This window comes from Pristis pectinata, chromosome 2, assembly GCF_009764475.1.
Source record: "Pristis pectinata isolate sPriPec2 chromosome 2, sPriPec2.1.pri, whole genome shotgun sequence".
NCBI classification, from domain to species: Eukaryota; Metazoa; Chordata; class Chondrichthyes; order Rhinopristiformes; family Pristidae; genus Pristis; species Pristis pectinata.
The window spans coordinates 113906576-113928138 of NC_067406.1; the positions used below are offsets into that span (position 1 = coordinate 113906576).

The 21563-nt window shown below is 37.2% G+C and overlaps 2 protein-coding genes across 2 annotated transcripts in view; one reads left to right on the plus strand and one right to left on the minus strand.

Annotated features, from left to right (window-relative positions):
- The window catches only part of lrba (LPS responsive beige-like anchor protein), a 626133-nt gene that overhangs the window by 247305 nt on the left and 357265 nt on the right, over positions 1 to 21563 (minus strand). The window lies entirely within an intron of this gene.
- mab21l2 (mab-21-like 2) lies at positions 16508 to 18303 on the plus strand. Its single transcript, XM_052010591.1, is given in 2 exon segments — positions 16508 to 17290; positions 17292 to 18303. Coding segments are annotated over 2 exon segments (1077 nt in total). The 5' UTR covers positions 16508 to 16976; the 3' UTR covers positions 18055 to 18303.

Consider the following 21563-nt stretch of genomic DNA (forward strand, 5'->3'; position numbering starts at 1 on the left):
AATAAGACTACTGAATGGTTCCCTTATACAATGAGATGGACTATGATCTCACGATCTACCTTGTTGTAACCTCGCACCTTATTGCACTGCACTTTCTCTGTAGCTGTGACACTTTACTCTGTACTGTTACTGTTTTTACCTGTACTACATCAATGCACTTTGTACTAACTCAATGTAACTGCACTGTGTAATGAATTGACCTGTACAATTGGTTTGTAAGACAAGCTTTTCACTGTACCTTGGTACAAGTGACAATAATAAACCAAAACCAATCAGATAGTTTTGCTGAGAGCTATGTGAGGCATTGACGAAGCAGCTAAAAATGGTTGGGTCTAGGATACTGCCTGATAAACTTCTCCAGCAATGTCCTGGGGCAAACTTGGTTGACCTTCAAAAACTAAATCCACCTTCCTTTGTGCAAGACACAACTCCAACGACAGGAATATTTTCACTTTTATCCCCTTTGATCTATAAGGGGTTCTCGAAGCCATATCTAGTCAAGTGCTGCCTTGATGTCAAGGGCAGTCATTCTCACCTCTGTGCTCAGAGGACCAAGGATGTAAAAAGGTCTGGAGCAGATTGATTCTGGCAAAACCCAACTGAGCATCAGTGGGCAGACTATAGGTGCTGTATCGACAAGACCTTCCAACATTCTGTAAGTTATTTAGAGTAAGGTGAGAAGGTGGTAATTAGCTAGACTGGATTTATCCTGTTTTCAATAGACCAGATATTCCTGAGCAAAATCCATATTCTTGGACAAACTCCAGTGTGGTATTTGTCAGGGACAGTATACCTGAGGCACAGCTAGACTGAAGTGCACCATAGCCTGACTACTGGACTCCATAATTTTTATTACGTCCAATGCCCTGAAGCATTTTTAATATCATGAAGAAATAATCAAATTGGATGAAGGCTAGTGATGGTGGCCTCTACCAGAGGCCAAGATGGATCAGTACTTCAGGTTGAACATGACTGAAAATGTCTCATGCTTGTCTTTGGTACTCAGATGCCATGCCCAGTGAGACTGGGGATGCGGACTTTCTTGAATTGTCCTCCTATTAGCTGTTTAATTTCTAATTACTATGATCCTTTGGTTGTGAAAACACTTAGTTTTGATTATGGTATGTTATTTACCACGCTTGCAGTTGTACTGCAGTTTTTGCCAGGTTAGCACCTCACTTCCAAGTATGCTCCCAAAATACCCTTCTGCCCAGTTTGGAGCTGCCAGATGTTTTCCAAATCCATCTCATTCAATATGGAGGTAGTGCCACACAATAAGGATGGGGAGGGTGTTCTCAGTGGGAAGATATCAACGCAACAACCAATGTTTTGTTTCTGTGGAGGAATTTAAAGCTGATCACTTGTAAAAAGAGAAAATTTCACATTCTATCTACACCATCCCATTTTACCCAAAGGATATCAGTACAAAAAGAAAAAGACTTGTCAAAGACATATTTTGATCTTAGGAGCTCAAAATACACGCCCCTAAGAAGAGTTAAAATACTTATTTAAATAAACTGTTATCTTACAATTTAAATTAATAATAGAAACATCTTTATTGGGAATTCTTACAGGTGATGTACAAAGCAGAAATATAACATTTAGATGGGCACCCTGGTTGGCATGGATGAGTTGGACCAAAAGGCCTATTTCCATGTGGTATTACTCTATAACTCTACAACTCTACTCATAAATACTCCCTCCATCACACAGAGTATCTGCAGTGTCTGTCACCTACAAGATGCAATACAACAAATTGCTAAAGTGTCATCAACACCTTTTTCCAAACCTAAAACTTCCATCCATTAGAAGGACATGAGCAGCATTTATATGGCATCAGCAGCACCTGCAGGTTACATACCGCCCAATATGAATATGCTTTGTAGTTCGTTATCTCTGGTTCAACATCCTGGAACTTCCTACCTAATAGCACCATGAAAGTATCTTCATCACAAGGAAGTGACTGATCAATACAAGAAGGATGTTCATCAACATCTTCTCAATTCTTTGGATTGAAAGTAATTGCTGATTTAACCAATGACTTGAGTAGATGATGCTTGCAGAATATCTGATTATGCTGAAAATCCTACCTAGCTAAAATAATACAAACTGTGGTTACATTCACTCATGATTGCTCCAATAATGCAACAGCAATTGGATAAAAATGTGCAGGGAAAAACAGAATAGTTATGGGCAAAGAGCAGCAACAAGGGATTAATTGGGTTACAGTACAACTGAGTTAAGAAAATGCATGATGGATTAAATTGCTTTCTTCTGTGATTGCAGCCAAAATTTATGCAAATAACTGCACTCAAAGCAGGTCATCCCCTTTAGAAATACTCATCTGAAATCAATTACAGGCCAAACAACATTTTGTTTTTTTTAATACTATGGATATAACATACTTCTTTGTTTTTTATTCACAATTCAGTAAGTTTCCTTCTGAAAGCAAAGGAATGAAGATTCATTTTCATTTCATTCTCATCAACCACCAGGAAAAGGGCATGTGAAAATATAGATTTTGTGTTTTAATTCTATCCCATCAAAAATTTGCTCTACAGCTATCTCCAAAAGGTTTAATAAACAAAAAGTTTAGGAAAATACAACAAAGCCAAGCCCAAACCCCTTACTTTGGAATTCTACCTGGATATCCTGAGTTACTTCAATATCTAAGTAGATAATGACCCCTAAAATTGGTGAATGTTATCTATATGCTTCATTCATGATGTTAACAATTCTCTTCGTATACTAACTCTCCACTGTGCTAACAAATCCAAGGTAATTTCTTGTGCTAGTGCAAGCAAAATATAGAGCTGTAAATACATGAAACAATCCAAAATCCAATAAATGCATAAAAATAATTGCATACCTTGAAATTAGGCATAAAACTAACACATTTAGCTAAAGATATCATTCTTCTTACTGCGGGCCACAAGAAGCTCCCCATCTCTTTTCATCTCATCCATCAACTTATTCTTGTATTCATTTATACCTTAGGCAAGTGTTATTAGCCTCAACTGATTCACATGATGGTAAATTCCATATTCTCATTGTTCTCTGAGGAATTTAAGTTTCTACTGAATTCATTATCAAATTGAATAATGACTTCTTAAAAAAATATTCACAGTTTTAGTTTTGGACTTACACACGAGTGAAACAATCTTTAATTTCATCCTTTAGAATCCCTTTACAATTTGAAAGATCTCAAAAGCCTCAGGACTGTAATGATCATGTGTGCAGACCATTAAGGAAACTTTCCTGTGAAGTATCTACTTACCTTGCTTAACTGGCTTTTGTAAGACATACATGGCACAAGCAATCTCCTCGAATTAAGGAGCTGCACAAGAATGATTTTGATCAACATGAGAACCAACTTTCTTATTCATTAGACTTAGAGCCTGACCTCCATGTGAAGAATTCCTCTTGGAACAAGAGGGAGATCGCCCACTCCTGTCTCACTATCCCATGTCAGAATGCTTTTTACCTCTGTAAGATTAACAAATCCGGAATACCCTTTGAGGTGGAACTACCTGTGTTTGCAAAGATAATTTAGATTTTGCAGCCTTCAAAAACAAAATCTTTAAAATGGCCCAGCTTCAATTAATATGGAAACTTTAAAAGCAGATATTTAACATGTAAAATGTATGTTATTAGACAGATTTTCTGTTTTTCTTGAGCTTCTAACAAAGTGGTTTCCCCTGGTTATTACTAAATCAGCACATCAAAATCAACTGGAACTAAAGGAGTAAAAAAGAATAGAAAATGCTGGAAATGCTCAGCACATCAGACAACATATTTGCTGAGAAAAACAGAATTGGTATTTCAGGGTGATGACCCTTCATCAGAATTGAGAACAGTTAGAAACAAAATAAGCCTTAACTTGCAGAGAAAGGAGGAGAGGACAGAGAGAACAAAAGGGGAAATCTGTAATAGGGTGGAGACCAGAAGAGATTGGTGGTGGTGTCAACTGCAAAAAGGTGCTATAGACCAGTTACTAATGAAGGGTATACCTCGGGGAGGTGCAAATAGGAATCAATTAAAGTAATCCAAATTTACCAGGGGAAAAAAAACTGAAGGCTGGAAACGAGATGTGTGGCTAGAGTGGCTGATTATTTGAAATTGCTGAATTCAATGGTGAATTTGAAGGCCATCACATGCCCAGCTGGAAGATGAGGTGCTGTTCCTTGGGATTAATCTTCACTGAACTAGTGTAGGAGGCCTAAGACAGATAGATCTGAGAGGGAAGGAAAATTAAAGTGACATGTAACTGGAAGGTCAAGGTTGTCCTTGAGGAGTGAATAGAACACAATCTGCTTTTGGTTTCTACAATGTTGAGGTAAATTAGAGTAGGTAAATTGGACTAAATTAGAGGTAGAAGTAAATCACTGATTCACCTGGAAAGTGGGTTTGGGTGCCTGAACATAGGGAGGGAGGTAGGAAATAAAAGAACAGGCATTGCATCTCCTGCAATTATCTGAGAAAATGTCATAAGAAGGGGAATGGGTTTTGGTGGAGGTAAAAGGATGAACCAGTGCTTTCTGGAGGAAATAAACCCTTCTTAATATTGGAAGGGGAGAGGAAGGGAAGATGTGGAAAGTGAAGGTGGGTTTAGTAATAAGATAAGGATAGTTGGACATGTGTGCAGAGCATGGAAGAAGAACACATGTAGCTGGAGAAAAAGCTTGCACTACTTTGCATTAATGTTAGTAGTCTTGTGAGGAAATCCATTCAAGAGCACTGGACTGTCCAAAAACAGCAGAATGAAGCTACACAACAGTATTTCCAGCAAAACTGCAGTCAGCCCATAAACCACAAAAACCGGCAATTGTGAATTTCTTAATGTTACTTTATTGATAACTATCTCATCTAATGTGCAACCAGTTACTTTTATGTACAGAAACTATCCATTTGACAAATCCGATCTGAATATACCAACACTGGACATCGTTGTTATTACTTTACTGAGCTTTAAGAAGCACAAGAAAGGAGAAGTATTTATCACGAATTTACACAAGTCATATCATCTTTGCTTCTTAACGGTAAAGTTGTGACCCAACATTAAACTTCTGTTCTGCGTCATATCAAAAAACAAATTTAAACAAGAACCCATAGTGATCGGTTATTTCAGGAAGTTTTTCAAAACATTTGCTCTTCTGTTTCATTTCAATCTGTCTAAGTTTTAATATTGTCAGTACAGACTAAGCACACCATCTGGCAATTGGTGTTACTTTTGAAATTTAAATCCTGTTCTTTCTTTCCAAAAGCAACTGTTCGAAAAAGATTTAGTATCTTATACAAATGATTATATTCATCAAGAGTAACTAACTTATTTACCTGAACACCTTTAAAAAGCTTTATCCAATTTTCTTGCCCTCTCACAAAACGGTAATGGCCCAGATTTTTTGAGAAAATGCCAATACTTCAAATTGAGATTTCCAGCATTTCCCCACATAAATGGCACAGAATTCAGGATTCTGTGAATGCATACACTGACACTGATCTTGCTGGCAGCCGTTTCCAACTGCACTCTGATTTTGAACTGAAGAAGACCAGCAGCAAAATATGAGGTTGCAGCACTTGCCCTATATTAATGCTGGGGAATTCACCCAAATAATCTGTGCCATTTTAGACTTGGAAGAGACAGGACAGCATCTCTGTTCATTTGAATAGTGTGGATAGAAGAGATGGACTATATTAAACTGTTTTGTTTATTTAAATATTTAGTTGCTTTTATATGCATTTAAGGATTACAATTTTATTTTCGTTTTCAGTTCTTTAAAAACGTTAATAATGCAAACATGTTAATAGCTATAGAATATTTTTTAATGTGTCTGAACATCAGAAACGTCAAAACTTTCAGTATTATACAGCTTTGATAGGGGCATGGCTTAGCTACCCATCAAAAATTTTTTTCCCCTGATGTTTCTGAATCTCCTCCAAGTTTTGGAATTTACTCCCAGAAGGCCCTGACACCACATCAGGCTGCATCATTGAGAAGGGAGCTGGTTTTATGCAATGAGTTGGCCTCAGGAGATCCACACCAAGTAAGTGCAAGTATTTTCATAGGTCAGCATTAAGTGCAAGTGACTTGCTGCTGTGTGCAAAATCAGGCCATTGCTTCATTAACAGAAGCTCAACATTCTAACCTCTCTTTTGGTGTCACTAAAACACAAGCTGACTGGTGCACAAGTGCACAGAGGTTCCAGTTCACAGCCTTGCTTCTGGTTACAATCTCCTTTCAAATAGCTCAGGAAAGTTGCATGTTGCTTCATGAAAATATTATGCAGGTAAGAAGAGGGATCTGATTCACTTAATAATTAAACCAATGCACCCTGCATTTGAGGCTGCAAAACTGGGTGAAGTTAAAAGACAATGGTGCTAGCTCTGAAAGTGGGCTTTGGCAACATGGGATGGGAAACATTACCAGGACTGAAAGCATTCAGAAGCAAATGCAGAACTAGAATTGCACAAACTCCCCCTGCCTAAAAAAAAGTACTATTTTATCAATGAAGCAGTTTTTGTCATTTGCAGTTAAAATATTGTAGGATGCAAAGGTTACTGTTCTGTATAAAAATTACCATCCCTCCAGATATTACATTTGTGTTTTCATTTCTAACAAAACCAGGTTTGTCAAAACATCAAATAATGAAAGCCATCCCACCCTGTACCCCCATCAGACTTTCAAATAAACTGCATTCAGTATTCTTTTATATGCTTGCACAAAAAGGTCAAACAATTTATTGACCATCATTGGATGCTCTATGTCAATGTTGAAGGAAATATGAGGGAAGGTTATGGCTACTGTTGTGGAGTTCATTGATAATGACATACCTGCCTTCAACAACCATTATCCATAGTACAAACTACTTAGGGATAACTGAAAAATCAATATCCTCCGAGCACTGGTTCCTGCCTTTATCCTGTTTGATTGTCAGCTCCTGTCTAGGGCCCAATCTGACAAGAAAGGGGCTGTGACTACACGATGCCTTCAAAACATCCAACAATATGGAACAATTCATCAGAACAGTAAATTTTGCTTCCATACCCTCCTTATCAATTAGCCTTGGGTGAAGACCGTCTGTGTAGTGTATACTCTCCATTTTAGAATGAATACATGCAAACTAAACACACCACTGCCCTCAGCAGTAAACCAGGAAATCCAATGACAGTTTAAACAAAACAGAAAGTTGTAACTGTCATAATCTGCATCACACTTTCACGCCAACAAGGGTCTTATCAGTCAGGGCAAGCCCTGGAACACATAGCTCAAGCATCCCTGAATCACCCAGTCATAAATTTTCATGCAAAGTGTGATAAAACACACAAAATGGTAATGAATTTTCAAGTCCCTTGCATAACACACTGCACTTGGAAGCATAAAATGAGGGCAAGGAACCACAAAAGCACTTGGAATTCTTTCAACAATCTGAAAAGTTACAGGTTGCGACATCTCACAGTAACTTGTGGAAGTTACATTGTTGAAATTAATCAGAAAAAATAGCTAAAAAGGAGAACAAAAACTAATGAAAATAGCATTATAACTTTGCAAAATGACAACTTCATTTCCAACAGATAATCTAAAAATGAATAGCAGCTAGATCACAGAAATCTTTAAAAAGAAAAGTTTTAATTAGTATAGGTGAGGTGAGCTCACATTTTGTAAAAAGGCATTAATTTTAGAAATAAACTATGGTGTTTAAATCAAAAATTAGGAACCCATGAAATAATAGTCTTTTATATTCAAAAGAGGACTTTCTATGTTCTAACACTGCAAGCCTTAAATAAGACTACATTTAGAGGAGTACATTCGGAACAATTAGGTTCTTACTGGTCTGACCTGAAAACCAGTAGTTTTAACATTGCATCTTTATGGATTATTGCTAGACTGATAATGCAGATTAGTGCTTTTTTTTTAACCATTCTGAATGCTCTTCAGGAACCATGCTTAGGAAGTCTAGAATTAGTAGCACTTAGCTGGACCAGCAGTTTCCCTCAGCTCCAGTCCCCAGAAATCAGTATCCAAAAGAGAAAAAGATGGAGATTAATAATTTATTAAGATGATGGGATCTGTAGCTGTCTTCACTGAATAGTTCTCCCACAAGTTAGGAAAGGCAAAATTATGAGTCCCTAGAGTCTGGGAAGTAACAGTAATTTTTTTTTAATTGTATCTACAGAGTACTCCCCCTTCATTCAGCAGCTAAATTGATAATACGAACTCGAGCAGTGAATGGAATGTAACTTTTCATTGTTGTAATAATTTGTTAAAAAAAACTATACGTGTTTTATCATAGTTTACTGCAATAAAACCACTTCATGAAAGTTGTGGAGTGAAATGCAAATACAAATCATTAGAGACTTTAAAAATTTTTTTGCAGTTGCAACTTAATGATAAGCTATGCTTCTGTTAAAATGTCATGGCCCTTTATGTGAACATCTGATAGTTAGGGGAAAGGCTATGGACAGTGTCCAGCCCAGCAGCCAGATCACTCTGAAGCAGTCACAGCCATAGATCAAAGATTTTCCATAATCTCCAGAACTTAGCATAAAAACCCACCTACCCGGGCCTCACTGAACTGACAAGGAGGTCTGTATAAAATGAAAGCTTTTGAATCTACAGAGAGTAAGGAAAGTAAAAAGGGAAAGATCTAGAAAAACGTTACAAGAGCACTTGTAAACTCTGGAACCCTATACTAAAGAGGCTGCCTAAATGCAAAACAACCTACTTAAAAACATATATTGGAAACTTCATCATAAACAAATTTACTTTTCACAGCTTATGCTGCTAAATATGTTTTCTCAGGAAAATACTTTAACAATGCTCAAGAACTTAAATTGTTAGTATAGAACCAATTACAAGACTGAATGTTATCTGAGAAGATTTAAACCAGCCACACTCAGCAATGAAAACATGCTAATGTGCTGTTACATTTCCTAATAGACATACTTATTAAAAGACATTTTTCTTGAAAACAACATTTTGTAGATTAGTAAATAGTTTGTATATTTCAGTCCATGGTTTCATAAGAGATTCAAATTTATATTAGTATTCCGGAACAGAAGCAAAGATTTTGCATGCAGCAATAAAATCTATTAATTTTGCATGTTTAAAATGATTACATAAAAAGATTCTGATCCTAAAGCAGAAATCAGTTCTGTGACAGTGAACAAACCTCAAGTGCTATCTTTGCAAGTCTAATTGTGTTGTGTCATCTCCTTATAAAAATTCAAACGCATAAAGGCCTCCAACTTAATGTAATATCAAAAGTGATGATATACCTCCACTGCTGCAAATTAGCTATTCATGACAAAAATAATCCACTGTTAAATTTCTATTCAACGAAATTACTTATTTATGCCCATACTATATAAAAATTTCATCCAACATGCAAGTACAACTGAAGTGGTTAATTAGACTACTAGCAAACTAAACCATCAGACATACAGAAGGTTGTGAGTATAACGTATAAAATGAAGTGTTAAAATGAGACTTTAACTAATGTACTAAGTCATAATGAAAATTTAAAAATTGAAGATGCTGGAGTAAAAACAGAAGGTGCTGGAAATACTCAGCAGGTCAAGCAGCATCTGTGAGAAGAGAAATAGGTTTCACATCTCAGGCCAAAGACCCTTCTTCAAAACTGGGAAAGAGAAAATTTGCAGTTGATCAAAAGGCCAGAATTGGTGAGGCACAGATACCTTGGAGGGTTGTAGGGCTGGGAAGAATACAGAAATGGAGAGAACCATGCCATGAATGGGCATTTTAAAATAGTATTATTTAACTAGAAGCCAATATGGCCCAGCAAGCAGAGTAGTGATGGATGAAATGAACTTGATGAGAGTTAGCACATGGGTAGTAATAAGTTGGACAACATCAAGTTTATAACGGGTGAACAGGGAGATAACCCATCCGGGACATGCCCTCTTTGTATTAAGACCATCGGGAAGGAGGTACAGGAGCCTGAAGACCCACACCCAGCGTTTTAGGAACAACTTCTTCCCCTCTGCCATCAGATTTCTGAACAATCCATGAACTCAAGAACACTACCTCATTATTCCTCTTTTGCACTATTTATTTATTTTTGTAACTTATAGTAATGTTTATGTCTTACACTGTACTGCTGCCACAAAACAACAAATGTCACGACATATGTCAGTGGTAATAAACCTGATTCTGAGGTAAAATACAAGTCTGCCCTGTCAACCAATAAGATCATGGCAGAAACTGTGTCTCCCACTTTCACACCCAATCCCTATTTCCTTTGATAATGCCAATTAACTATTGATTTCAGCTTAAAACATTAAACAACTTGAGCATCCACAGCCCTCCACAACAGAAGATTTCAAAAGTTCACAAATGCTTCTCACAGTTTTCTAATTGTCCCCAGTTCTAAACTCTCTGGACTAATAAAAAGTCTCTCAGCACCTACCTTGTCAAGCACTCACAGAATCCCCTATGTTTCAATGAAGTTATCTCTTGTTCTCTTGAACTCAGTACTAACTCTCTCCTTTAAAGACAACATTCTAATTCAAGGAATCAATCTGGTAAATGTATATTTTACTGCCAAGTATATTTTTTCTTAGGAAAAGAGATCAGGACTACACATGGTACCCAGGCATGGTCTCACCAAAGTGCTGTACAGTTATAGGAAGACTCTCTTACTCTTAAACTTCAACCCACTTGTAAAAATGGTTGCATATTATTTCTTTTCCATTTTATTCCCAGATGCAGACATAGATATAGCTACATTGCTGGATGATGTTACAGAGAGTTCTGATGAAGGTACAATGTGGTCAAAGTGTATTCCAGAGTCTTATATGACATCAAGACTGTGAAGAGTCTGGCTCAGTTTCATTCAGCTGCCAGGGTGAGGGGTTGAATTGATAACTGAGAAAGATTAGTTTGTGCTGGTGACCAAAGACAACATGAAACAAGCTGTTGACAAAGGGGTAAGTAATGCTTTAATCCAAAAACAGATTATTCCTCACTCATCACAGCTAATGACATTCCTATTATAAGCAAATCTACATAAAATGGCTTTGTTTATTCCAAATTATTATACAGTACAAGATTCCACTGCTAACCCAAAAGATAAAATGCAAAAAAAAGTTCAATATTTTGTTACAATGTGACTGAGGATTCAAATACAATGAAGTAAATGATTAAAAAAGTATTTAAAGCATACATGCAGGAAAAGATGTTTTCTCTTGTAAAAGTAAACAGGATTACAATTGTCAGACAGAGGTATCAACTCATACCATTTTAACCACCCCCCAGTCGAGGAAGGAATACTATATGCATTACTAAATAATAGTTTTTCAAATCTATATCTTCCCTTCAGCAATTTGGTTTTCATCACTAGTAAACAGATTTATGAATGTGACAGGTTGAGACAATAGTCTCTCTCCATACTATTTTTCTATAAATGGCAGAGCACATAGTCTGTGAAGATTAGCAGTTCAGATTCTAGCAACATTTACAAGTAAAAATGAAAATACAAGTAGTGATATTAGTTGTCTGTAGATCATGTCTAAATGATGCACCATACCTTAAAAGCATGCATATTAAAACTGTGTATTAAATCTAAAAATCCCCAAGTATTTAAAATCAAGATAAACAAAAAGGATTTTTTTGCCAAATACAATGTCATTAAGAGTAAAGCTTTTACAATAATGTCACTGGAAAATTCTGCTAAGAGATCACTAAAGATACATTGTATATTTAAAATTAGCATTTTATCTAGATTTTGGCATTTTAAATGTTGAGGATATTAAATAAATGAAATATGCAATGTAAAGCTCAGTGATACAATGTTAAATTTTGGAGAGATCCCCTGCCTGGAAAACAAGTGGCTTTCCCATAGCTTCCTGTCACATAGTCTTCATATAGTGAGAAACCAGTTTACACAGACTTGATTTGTGATGTTAACAAATGGAAATTAATAGCTAAGCCATGCATAGCTACAAACTTAAATTTATGAATCATATATTATAGTTATATATTTCAGCCTACCAACAGAGTGAATTGGTAACAAGTTTTCTTTTGTATTTTTACACTATTCCTGTCATAACAGAATAAGTAGTTCAAAAAGTACCATGGCGTCAGCCATGGCTCCACTAGTTGTACACATGGTTCTAAGTCAGAAAAAAATGGGTTCAGGTCCCACTTCAGAGAACTTAGAGCAAAAATATAACCTGAATTCAAGTACAATGTGGAGGGAACATTGGACTACTCAGTGGTGCTGTATTTCAGGTGGGTCATAAAACTGAGGCCACTTCTGCTTCTGAAATAGATCTTATGGTATTCTTTTGAATAAGAGCAGTTCTCTCTTATGCTCTGGACATGATTTATCCTTCATTCAAAGTATCGATTATCTCGCCATTATCATATTGTTGTTTGAGGGAAATGGTTGGGTAAAAATTGGCAGCTGTGTTTATTTTGTTTGTAACAGTGACTAAATTTTAAGTACATTAATTGTTAAACAATTGGGACTTCCTAAGATCAAGAAAATTGCTTGAGAAATGCATTTTTTTAATATTGATTAAATTTAGAATTGAACACAATTTCTGCAACTAATAATATAATTTTTGGTATACAGTTTCTTTTGTAGTTCTGGAATGTTAAATAAGTTTGACTTGAAATGAGTAGGAATGTTTTATAATTTTCAGAATTTCTGGCTTTGACAAAATCTGAATATTTAATATGTGATGTGCAAATGATTAAATTTTCCCATTCTTAACTTTGATTGTGAGATCAAAATGTTCCAACTGTCATGCATGCCAAGATCTTAAACAAAGTGTACTAGTCATCTCAGCACATTGTTATCATGTGAAACAATAAATTTCTATCTATGTGGTTGCTGGCACTGTACAAAAAGTCTTTCATGCTTGTAGCAATCTTTGTCTACCATATTGGAGAAAAACTATGCTTAAATTGTGCATTTCAGTAGATGCTTCCGACCCAAAAAATGTTACACGAAATGAAATTTTGTCAGATGTTCCATTGGTCTGAACATTTGGAAGAGAACCTGCATCTGAATTCTTAGAAGATACCAAAAACATAAAAATAAAAAAAACTGAAAAAAAATCAACAAATAGGATGACATTTATACTTGCATTTTTTAAATCAATCTTTGATTTTATTGCCTTTGATGTATCTCTAACAACCTTAAACATGCTTTGTGTTTATTAAAATTGACTCACAACCTAAATACACAGGTATTTAATAATGTAGTATTTTAAATATTTAATAATAATTCTAAAACACAAAACTAAACTCATATGCAAGAACAGATAAATGATAAAGCACCACAACTTCTAACTGCTCAAAAATGTGTTTCAAGTACAATATTTGTGGAAACATGATTATTTGATGCTTCAAGTGAAAATAATTGTTTCACATTTTTCCATTCACTCAATTGTTTTAATGTAGCTACTGCTAATATAAATTGGTGAATGAATCATGTAATTGTGCAAATATACCACCCATATGGCAACACTAAAGTCAAAATAATGAATGACCATCACATAATGCTCCCATATTTACCAAAGCAATAGGTATGCTGCTGTACCTATAAAATATTAGAACAATTTGTTTTCCAGAGTACTCTCAAAAGATACTTGTTAGAAGATTGTGGAAGTATTCATACAGAGAAACCAGTTCGATAAAACAATAGATGGTAAATTCCAAAATCTATAAAAACAGGAAAAAGTTGCCCAGAAATGCAACAAAATAGTTGCAAGAAGATTATAATAAGAGACTACAGATTCTAAACAGTTAAATTTTGAAGGTTAGCCTAATCCAAATTTTAAAAAAAGTTTGATAAACAATTAACAAAATAGTCACATAATGCATGACTCTGATTTAATAATATTTTATACTCACATTTGCTTTGATTATTCAAAGATTCATAAAAATAGACAAATGTATATTTAAACAGGTAAACTGGATAATAATTGCAAGTTTTAGTTATCAAAAACTGCCAACCAAAAAATAGTTAGGAATGCCTAGATTTTAATAATTATTTTTGTTTTTTTCCCCTATATCCTTACTATTGAATAATGAAATGTCTGCAAAACAAAAGCAGTTTTAAGATGACAATATAGTCCAAATGAGTACATCCCTTTAAGTAGCACCTCAAAACTATTTATACAACATACTTTTCAATTGTTAGAAGTCAGGGTCACTGCAATAAAGACAACAATTATATTTCCAAACGGAATCCAAGCTAGGTTGTAGTCATGTCATCCTTTACTTAAAATAATTGCTAATAAAACAAATTAAGATAAATGCCAGTGTTCAAATTTCCTTCACTGATGGTCAAAAACAATCTAGTGTTATTAGTCACTTTAAATTATTGAGTAGGATCATGCCAGTACAAAGGTATCAATACTTACCACTGCTAGATTAAAATACGGTAGCAGTACCCGTTCAGCCTAAATAAATTGAGAAATTGAGTGTGTGCATTATGTGTGTATACGACATGTATGTGTCTGTGTAGAAGGCGATGGGAGTCGAGGAAGAAGGAACAGTTGCTTTGTTTACATGTTAGCTTCATCTCACGCTTCTCTGGATTTCTGAGCATTTAAAGGTACTGCTCGCCCCTGCTATAATACACACCATAAACACAGGGTAAGCTAAACAAACACAATGTCGAACAACCAGAGAGAAAGTCCAGCCTACCATAATGTATTTACTGTCAGGGAGCAGACCTACTCCTCCCCAGGCTTATTAGTTGAAGTATGATGAGAGGAGGTAAAGAGTGAATGCAGTTCAATTCATTGAGGGCTTTCAAGTACCTCTCAAGATGGAGAGCTTTTTCTGCTTCTGTCTTTCTCACTCATTCTCTACACGGAATCCTGTTCTAGCGGCCTGACAATTTCTATTTAATGCACCCTCAAGGAAGTGCTGATGGACTCAAAAACCAACATCACACTAAAGAGTGGCAAAGCTCTTCAATTACAGCTTCTGATAGGGTCGCCTTTAATTATTCATGCTAAGACTGCTTTCATAGGATTTGTGCCGATGACGGTTTCATAGCAATATGGTAACAGTTCAAAGGCCAGCACACCTTTAAATAAAAAGAGGTTCACATTGTCGATGCTTAAAGTATTTAATATTCTTTTCTATTTAGCTTTACGCATCAACATAATACCGTGAATTTGGGGCTTTTAAATGAAGTGCATTGAGTGGAGCCATTATGTACCGTGGAAATCCGTAATGAAAAGTGCGATTAAGGATGGATACTTTGGTTGAAGGGCCCTTCAATTAATTGACGCCTCAATGAAAACGGTGGACTAAATCGTTTGGATGTTAGTTGCAGTACCATGAGTAACGCCCAAACATCACTGCGGAAATAAATTACAGGGACTAAAGCAAACTGTTGTAAATAATTCGTAGCAAATTTTCTTTAGTACCCAACATTGCGTGTACATTTTAAAGGCTGTAATTTCGCCTTTGAGGTATAATTGCAGACCACCTTTAAAATCGAAACGCATCCGTCATAAAGTCTGCTCATTTGCAGCGTGGGCTCCATGCACCGCCGACTGTCGTCAGCTGGAAACATTCAGCCCCGCATCCTGCAGAAACAACGTGGCTTGAAAATGTAAAAAAATAATTTTATCAGAATGCTAATAAAACAAGTCGGTGAAAACGATTTCAGATAAATTGAGGGAGCGAAGACAAGGTGGCTGGAAAGTGAAGCCCGTCGACCTGTTCCGGGTTAAGGATATACCCGCAGAAAGCGTCGTATCGTGATTACGGACTGAAGGCACCAGCCCGTTCTGGAAGGGAACGGGAAAGAGCTCTGCTACATTAGTAAAGTTTGACCTTGATTATAACAGCCACCGCTTCTCACTCAGTTCACTGCCAATATAAAATTCGCCAATGTACACTGTTCAACCACAAATATAAGTTCTAGCTTAAACTTTATTTTGATGCACCAGTTATACATACCACCAGTTCATTATCAGGCTCGAAATAAAAGAAAATCTCAAGTTTAATATCACTTGTACAAGCATGTACTTCCAAAAAATGTTAATTCCATTTTTTCCGGACCACACTGATATTCATGGTAACAGATGAAATCTGCAAACCCGTCCAATGTAGCTGCGTTACATCAGTTTAATGTTGGAGTCTGTACATATAAGAAAGGGCATTTCCAAAGTACACAATTCCGAATTTAAAATGTGTTTCGTCTCGTTTTCATTTGCGGTCGCGCTCACGATATTTATGTACTTTTAAAAAAGAATTCAACGTTTAGCTTTGCTATCGATACTCTCAATTTCTGTAATTATAGATCATTAGAAATTTTCCAAATGCCTATGGGCAAAATAAGCATTGGTATACGACCGATAAAAACGAGTAAATAAAGCCCGTTGCTGCCCTGCCTGCCCCTGCCCCAGAGTGCAAGATGTGGCAGACACAGCGAGTTGCCTTTTTTTAACCCGCTGTATCCAATCTCCGAGCCCGCAACACCCATTGGTCGCTGTGTTGACAGCTCGCCGCAGATTGGGCGAAAGTAGCAGCACGTGCACGTCAGGTTCGGCCTCTCGGTGTTCACAGCGCATGCTCAGCCCGGCGGGGACCATTCATAAACTAAACTCTTACACACTTCCTGAGCGTGGGGAAAAGTGGCCATAGGAATAAAAACAGTCAAACTCAGGGGCCGAGAGAGCGAGCGAGAGAGAAATGAATGCTAACAGACAAATTCCTCCACTTTTATCGCTTCACTACAGCAACAATCGCCTCTGATTTAAACAAGATATTTTGAAGAAACCAGTTACTGATTTCGGAGGACTTGGTTGACATTTGTATTTTGTCTTCCTCACTTTTCTCTCTCCCTCTAACCCATTAAATTCAATGCACTTGTTTCAAATTTGTGCCAGTTAAAAAGTGGGTGCCCACGGAACACCGGTAAGCGTTGGATCCATCAACCTACTGCGAGACTCCGGTATATAGCCCGGACCTGAGTCCCAACATGATCGCGGCTCAAGCCAAGCTGGTCTATCAGCTGAACAAGTACTACAACGAGCGGTGCCAGGCTAGGAAAGCCGCGATCGCTAAGACCATTCGAGAGGTGTGCAAAGTGGTCTCCGATGTCCTTAAAGAAGTGGAAGTCCAGGAACCCCGCTTCATCAGCTCCCTTAGCGAGATCGAAACGCGCTTCGAAGGGTTGGAAGTGATCGCTCCAACAGAATTTGAGGTGGTCCTTTACCTGAACCAAATGGGGGTCTTCAACTTCGTGGACGATGGCTCACTGCCTGGCTGCGCTGTGCTAAAACTGAGCGATGGCGAAAGAGGAGCATGTCCTTTGGGTCGAGTTTATTACAGCTTCGGGCTATCTGTCAGCCCGGAAGATCCGTTCCAGATTTCAAACCCTGGTAGCACAGGCAGTGGACAAATGCAGTTATCGAGATGTGGTGAAGATGGTGGCGGATACGAGCGAGGTAAAACTAAGAATCAGGGAGCGTTACGTGGTGCAGATCACGCCAGCTTTCAAATGCACGGGCATCTGGCCCAGGAGTGCGGCTCAGTGGCCCATGCCACACATACCCTGGCCCGGTCCGAATCGGGTGGCCGAAGTTAAGGCTGAAGGCTTCAACCTTCTGTCCAAAGAGTGCTACTCCCTGACGGGGAAGCAGAGCTCGGCCGAGAGCGACGCTTGGGTTTTACAGTTCGGCGAAGCTGAGAACAGGCTACTGATGGGTGGCTGCAGGAAAAAGTGCTTATCCGTGTTAAAGACTTTGCGAGATCGACACCTCGAGTTGCCAGGGCAGCCCCTCAATAACTACCATATGAAGACACTACTGCTCTACGAATGCGAGAAACACCCCAGAGAAACCGACTGGGATGAGTCATGCCTCGGTGACCGCCTCAACGGCATTCTGCTCCAACTCATCTCTTGTCTCCAGTGCCGGAGATGTCCTCATTACTTTCTTCCAAACCTTGATCTTTTCCAAGGAAAGCCTCATTCCGCTCTGGAAAGCGCGGCTAAACAGACATGGCGATTGGCGAGAGAAATTCTTACCAACGCAAAAAGCCTCGATAAGCTATAGTAGAACTTGCATTCCCAGCAAAATTTCAACAATTATTGCAAGGCACAAAAATGAACTTACTAGATGATTAAAACAAAATACTTTAAAAGAAGCAAACGGACTTGACGTGAAACAGATTCAAGGTACATTTTAAACTAAATGTGACTGTTTTGTTTAGATGTTGTCAGCCTGTGAGGAACCTTTATTTAAGTCTGCACCGTCTTTTAAAGGCCAAGAAAATTTCAGTTGTGAAATGTATTTTGCGTGCCAACCCCGTGCCCCTAAAAGAAACATGTAATAATGGTAATAAAATTATTTACCTTACCTGCACTTTTTGTCAGTTAATTCACATCCGAATAGATTTGTTTGGTTATATCATATTTTATTGTGCTTCTGAAATGGTTGTTTCAATTACATTTCCCCTCACAACATATGTAGGAAAAATACATAAAATGGCCTCTCTCAATCTTACCGTTTTTTTCTACAATATAGGGGATGTTAATGATTCAATTTCCTCTATATTAATTACAATAAATGTCTTTTATATTTAACACAATAATTAAAACTGTAAAGAATAAGCCTTTTATTCCCATTTTTATACGTGGCATCTACTTGCTTAGGAATTGTTTCAGAAGCTTTACGCTATTACTAAACATTGCAGAACAGCGGCATTAAGGAACCGAAAAATAGTCAGCCATCACTGCGGATTTACATTCAAGAAGCACTAGTTCGCGACTGCTAAGATTTAAAAACACTAGCTTTTTTTGGAGGTCCGAAGATAGTCATGTAGTTTTAAACAAAGTTGGGGCTGAAAAGGGTCAGGCTGCAACTGCATAGTATGAACAAAATTCAGGATCAAGACACCACTCAACAGAGAGGTAAAAGACATTCATGGAGCCATTAAAACGGTTATTTCGCGTTGGTTTTGAAATGCCACAGAAACTGCAATATAGAGAGAAATAAAAGCATCTCGAACAATGGCGCCAGTGAACAACAGCAGTCAACAAGGCCGAATCCTTGTAGTTAGGTCTTTAGTCTTACAAAATAAAACCTTACCTTGTAGGCGGTTACATGGAAAACTGTACACATTAAGTATTTGTACTAAAGTAATGGCAAATGAAAACTAATTCACTACTATTACGGCGCGATGAGTAATTTGATATTACAAGGAAATACAAGCGCGGTGAAATAATTCCACTGTTACACTTCCACTACACAGTCCACAGGTGTATTTATTTTAAAAAAAATTAACATCGGACTACGTTTGTCTCAAGGAATATCTGAATTATGGAAACGTTGGCACAGTATATTAATATATCGAAATTACAAACAACCATGTAACAGCCCAAATGCTTCAGCCTGAATATAGTAATTAATGATGCAAATACATTGCATACTTTTAAATAATTATCTAAGCGGTGAAGGGGTTTCTTTTATAAAGAGAAACGACGGCTGTGTCGTTTAGTACTACAAAGTCCTAATGATCGAGATTTATAAAATGAAGATTCAAATTGAAATCTTATCATAGCGATACCGCCTTAAATTTGGGTTTCACAATACTGACATTCCTACATTAGAATAATGTAAGATTTCAAAATAAAAACGTTTATGGCATGAAAAACTGGGATGGGCGATAGATTAATTGCCAGTCTTAATTTTCTACTGAATTACAGCAAAACGTTCCCTTATATCAAAGAATCAACAAATGGGTAAACTATCCATGTCAGAAATGTGCTTATTTTGTCTAATTTATTGGAAGCTTTGCTACAAAGCCATCAACAGTTTTTGCCTTTCAAAAAAAAACCCAAACCATTATTTAGAGCAATTCGGCCATTCAACAGGCTTCAGAACTTGTCTTATCCCAGTTATCCAGCTACTGTCGGTAATTAAAGCACCAAACTGGTGTAATGTGAAGCCCGAGGTTATCTGTAAATCTTATCAGACTTGGATCTGGTAAAAGCTTGTCAGTCTGTTTTGGTTTCTGGTGTTACGGACAAACAACAGTCTTTTCTTAAAATGCCCAAAACGTCACGATTGGGAAGTGAGGGGAACCGTGCTTTAGGAATGAGCTTCAGGACATCAGAGTTAAATATCACAATTCAGTTCTTATATTGGTGTTCCATGAGTTTATCCTAACTACTATGAAATTAAGCTATCTTGATGACTGTAAAGCAGAATTAGTATTTTATTATGTATTCCAACGGAGCAGGAAGGGCGCTGTGCACTTAATTTTAAATATTGGCTATATGCATGATTGAAGCTTAGTTTGCGTTGTTATGTAAATTACATCTGAAATCCAATTTAGGTACCGGCCCAGAAGACAGAAAAAAATGTCAATTACAACCTATCTCTGAAGTTGAGTTGTTAACTTCTCTTTCAACGATATTAACATTAAACTTCAGAGGCAAGATAAACGAATGTGTCACAAAATATATGTCCTATATGAACGTAGCCAATTACTTCAGGATGAACGGAGACGCCAGATTTCTTACTGGCTATTAAGAATTTTTCAGTTTTACTTTTCCAAGTTCCGCATGTACACATTCCCCCTCAAACGCAAAGACAAACGTTAAGCATCAATAATGTTCTTTGTGGCATTAGGTCCTTAAAACACAGGTGACGCCTTAAAGTATTTTTTTAGTAATGGCGACTTATTCGAAAGAGTAATACGGAAAGATTTGACAATTAGTGCTCCACCTCAATAGTTTACACTTTAGCCCAATGTGTCCTGTTAAATTTACTAATCCGCGTGTATGTGTGTGTGTGTGTGGTGGGGGTGGAATACCGCAATACCCAGGCCAGATACATCCATTCATACCTCAAACGTCATGGCTCCAGACCGTGCGGCGCACAGTCTAAATACTTAAAAGAAATTATAAAGTATTATTTTCATTATTTTAATATATTATTTTCATCATTACTTCGTGAGTTAACAAACCGCCTTTTCGACCTTATACTTGATACCCCCCAGAGTAGAACAATACCAAACAACCTGTGACCCTGCATAATAAATTTGAACATTGTGACATAAAGGATTTTTTCCTCCTAAACAAAACGATACAAGGTATTATTTTCAAATCTAAGTGAAACTCGCGAGTTTAATTCCCGTTCCCCCGTAAAAGAAACACTTTAAAGACTTTAAAGAATCATGAGAATAAACACCACAAACAGTGCCAGTGTTTTTCAAATCGCAAAATCCAAGATGCTGTTTTGTTTCTAGAAAGCCAAATGAAGACACAAAACGGCACAGCCACCCGAAATGACTGAAATGAATGGCGCGCAGACGCCAGCTATAGTGAAGAAGATCCCCACTTGGAGAATGTTAGATACCACGCAGTATTTCGCATTTTCATAAACGATTATTAGTGCTCATGCCTTTCACAAGGAAACACTGATGATCAGAAGATCGATACAATGAGATTACGTTTCAAAATTATTGGTGACATTTTAGAAACATAGCTTTCATTCTTGTTATTGTCAGTCTCTTCCCCCCCCCCCCACCCCCATCCCGTATAATTTTGTCAATTGAC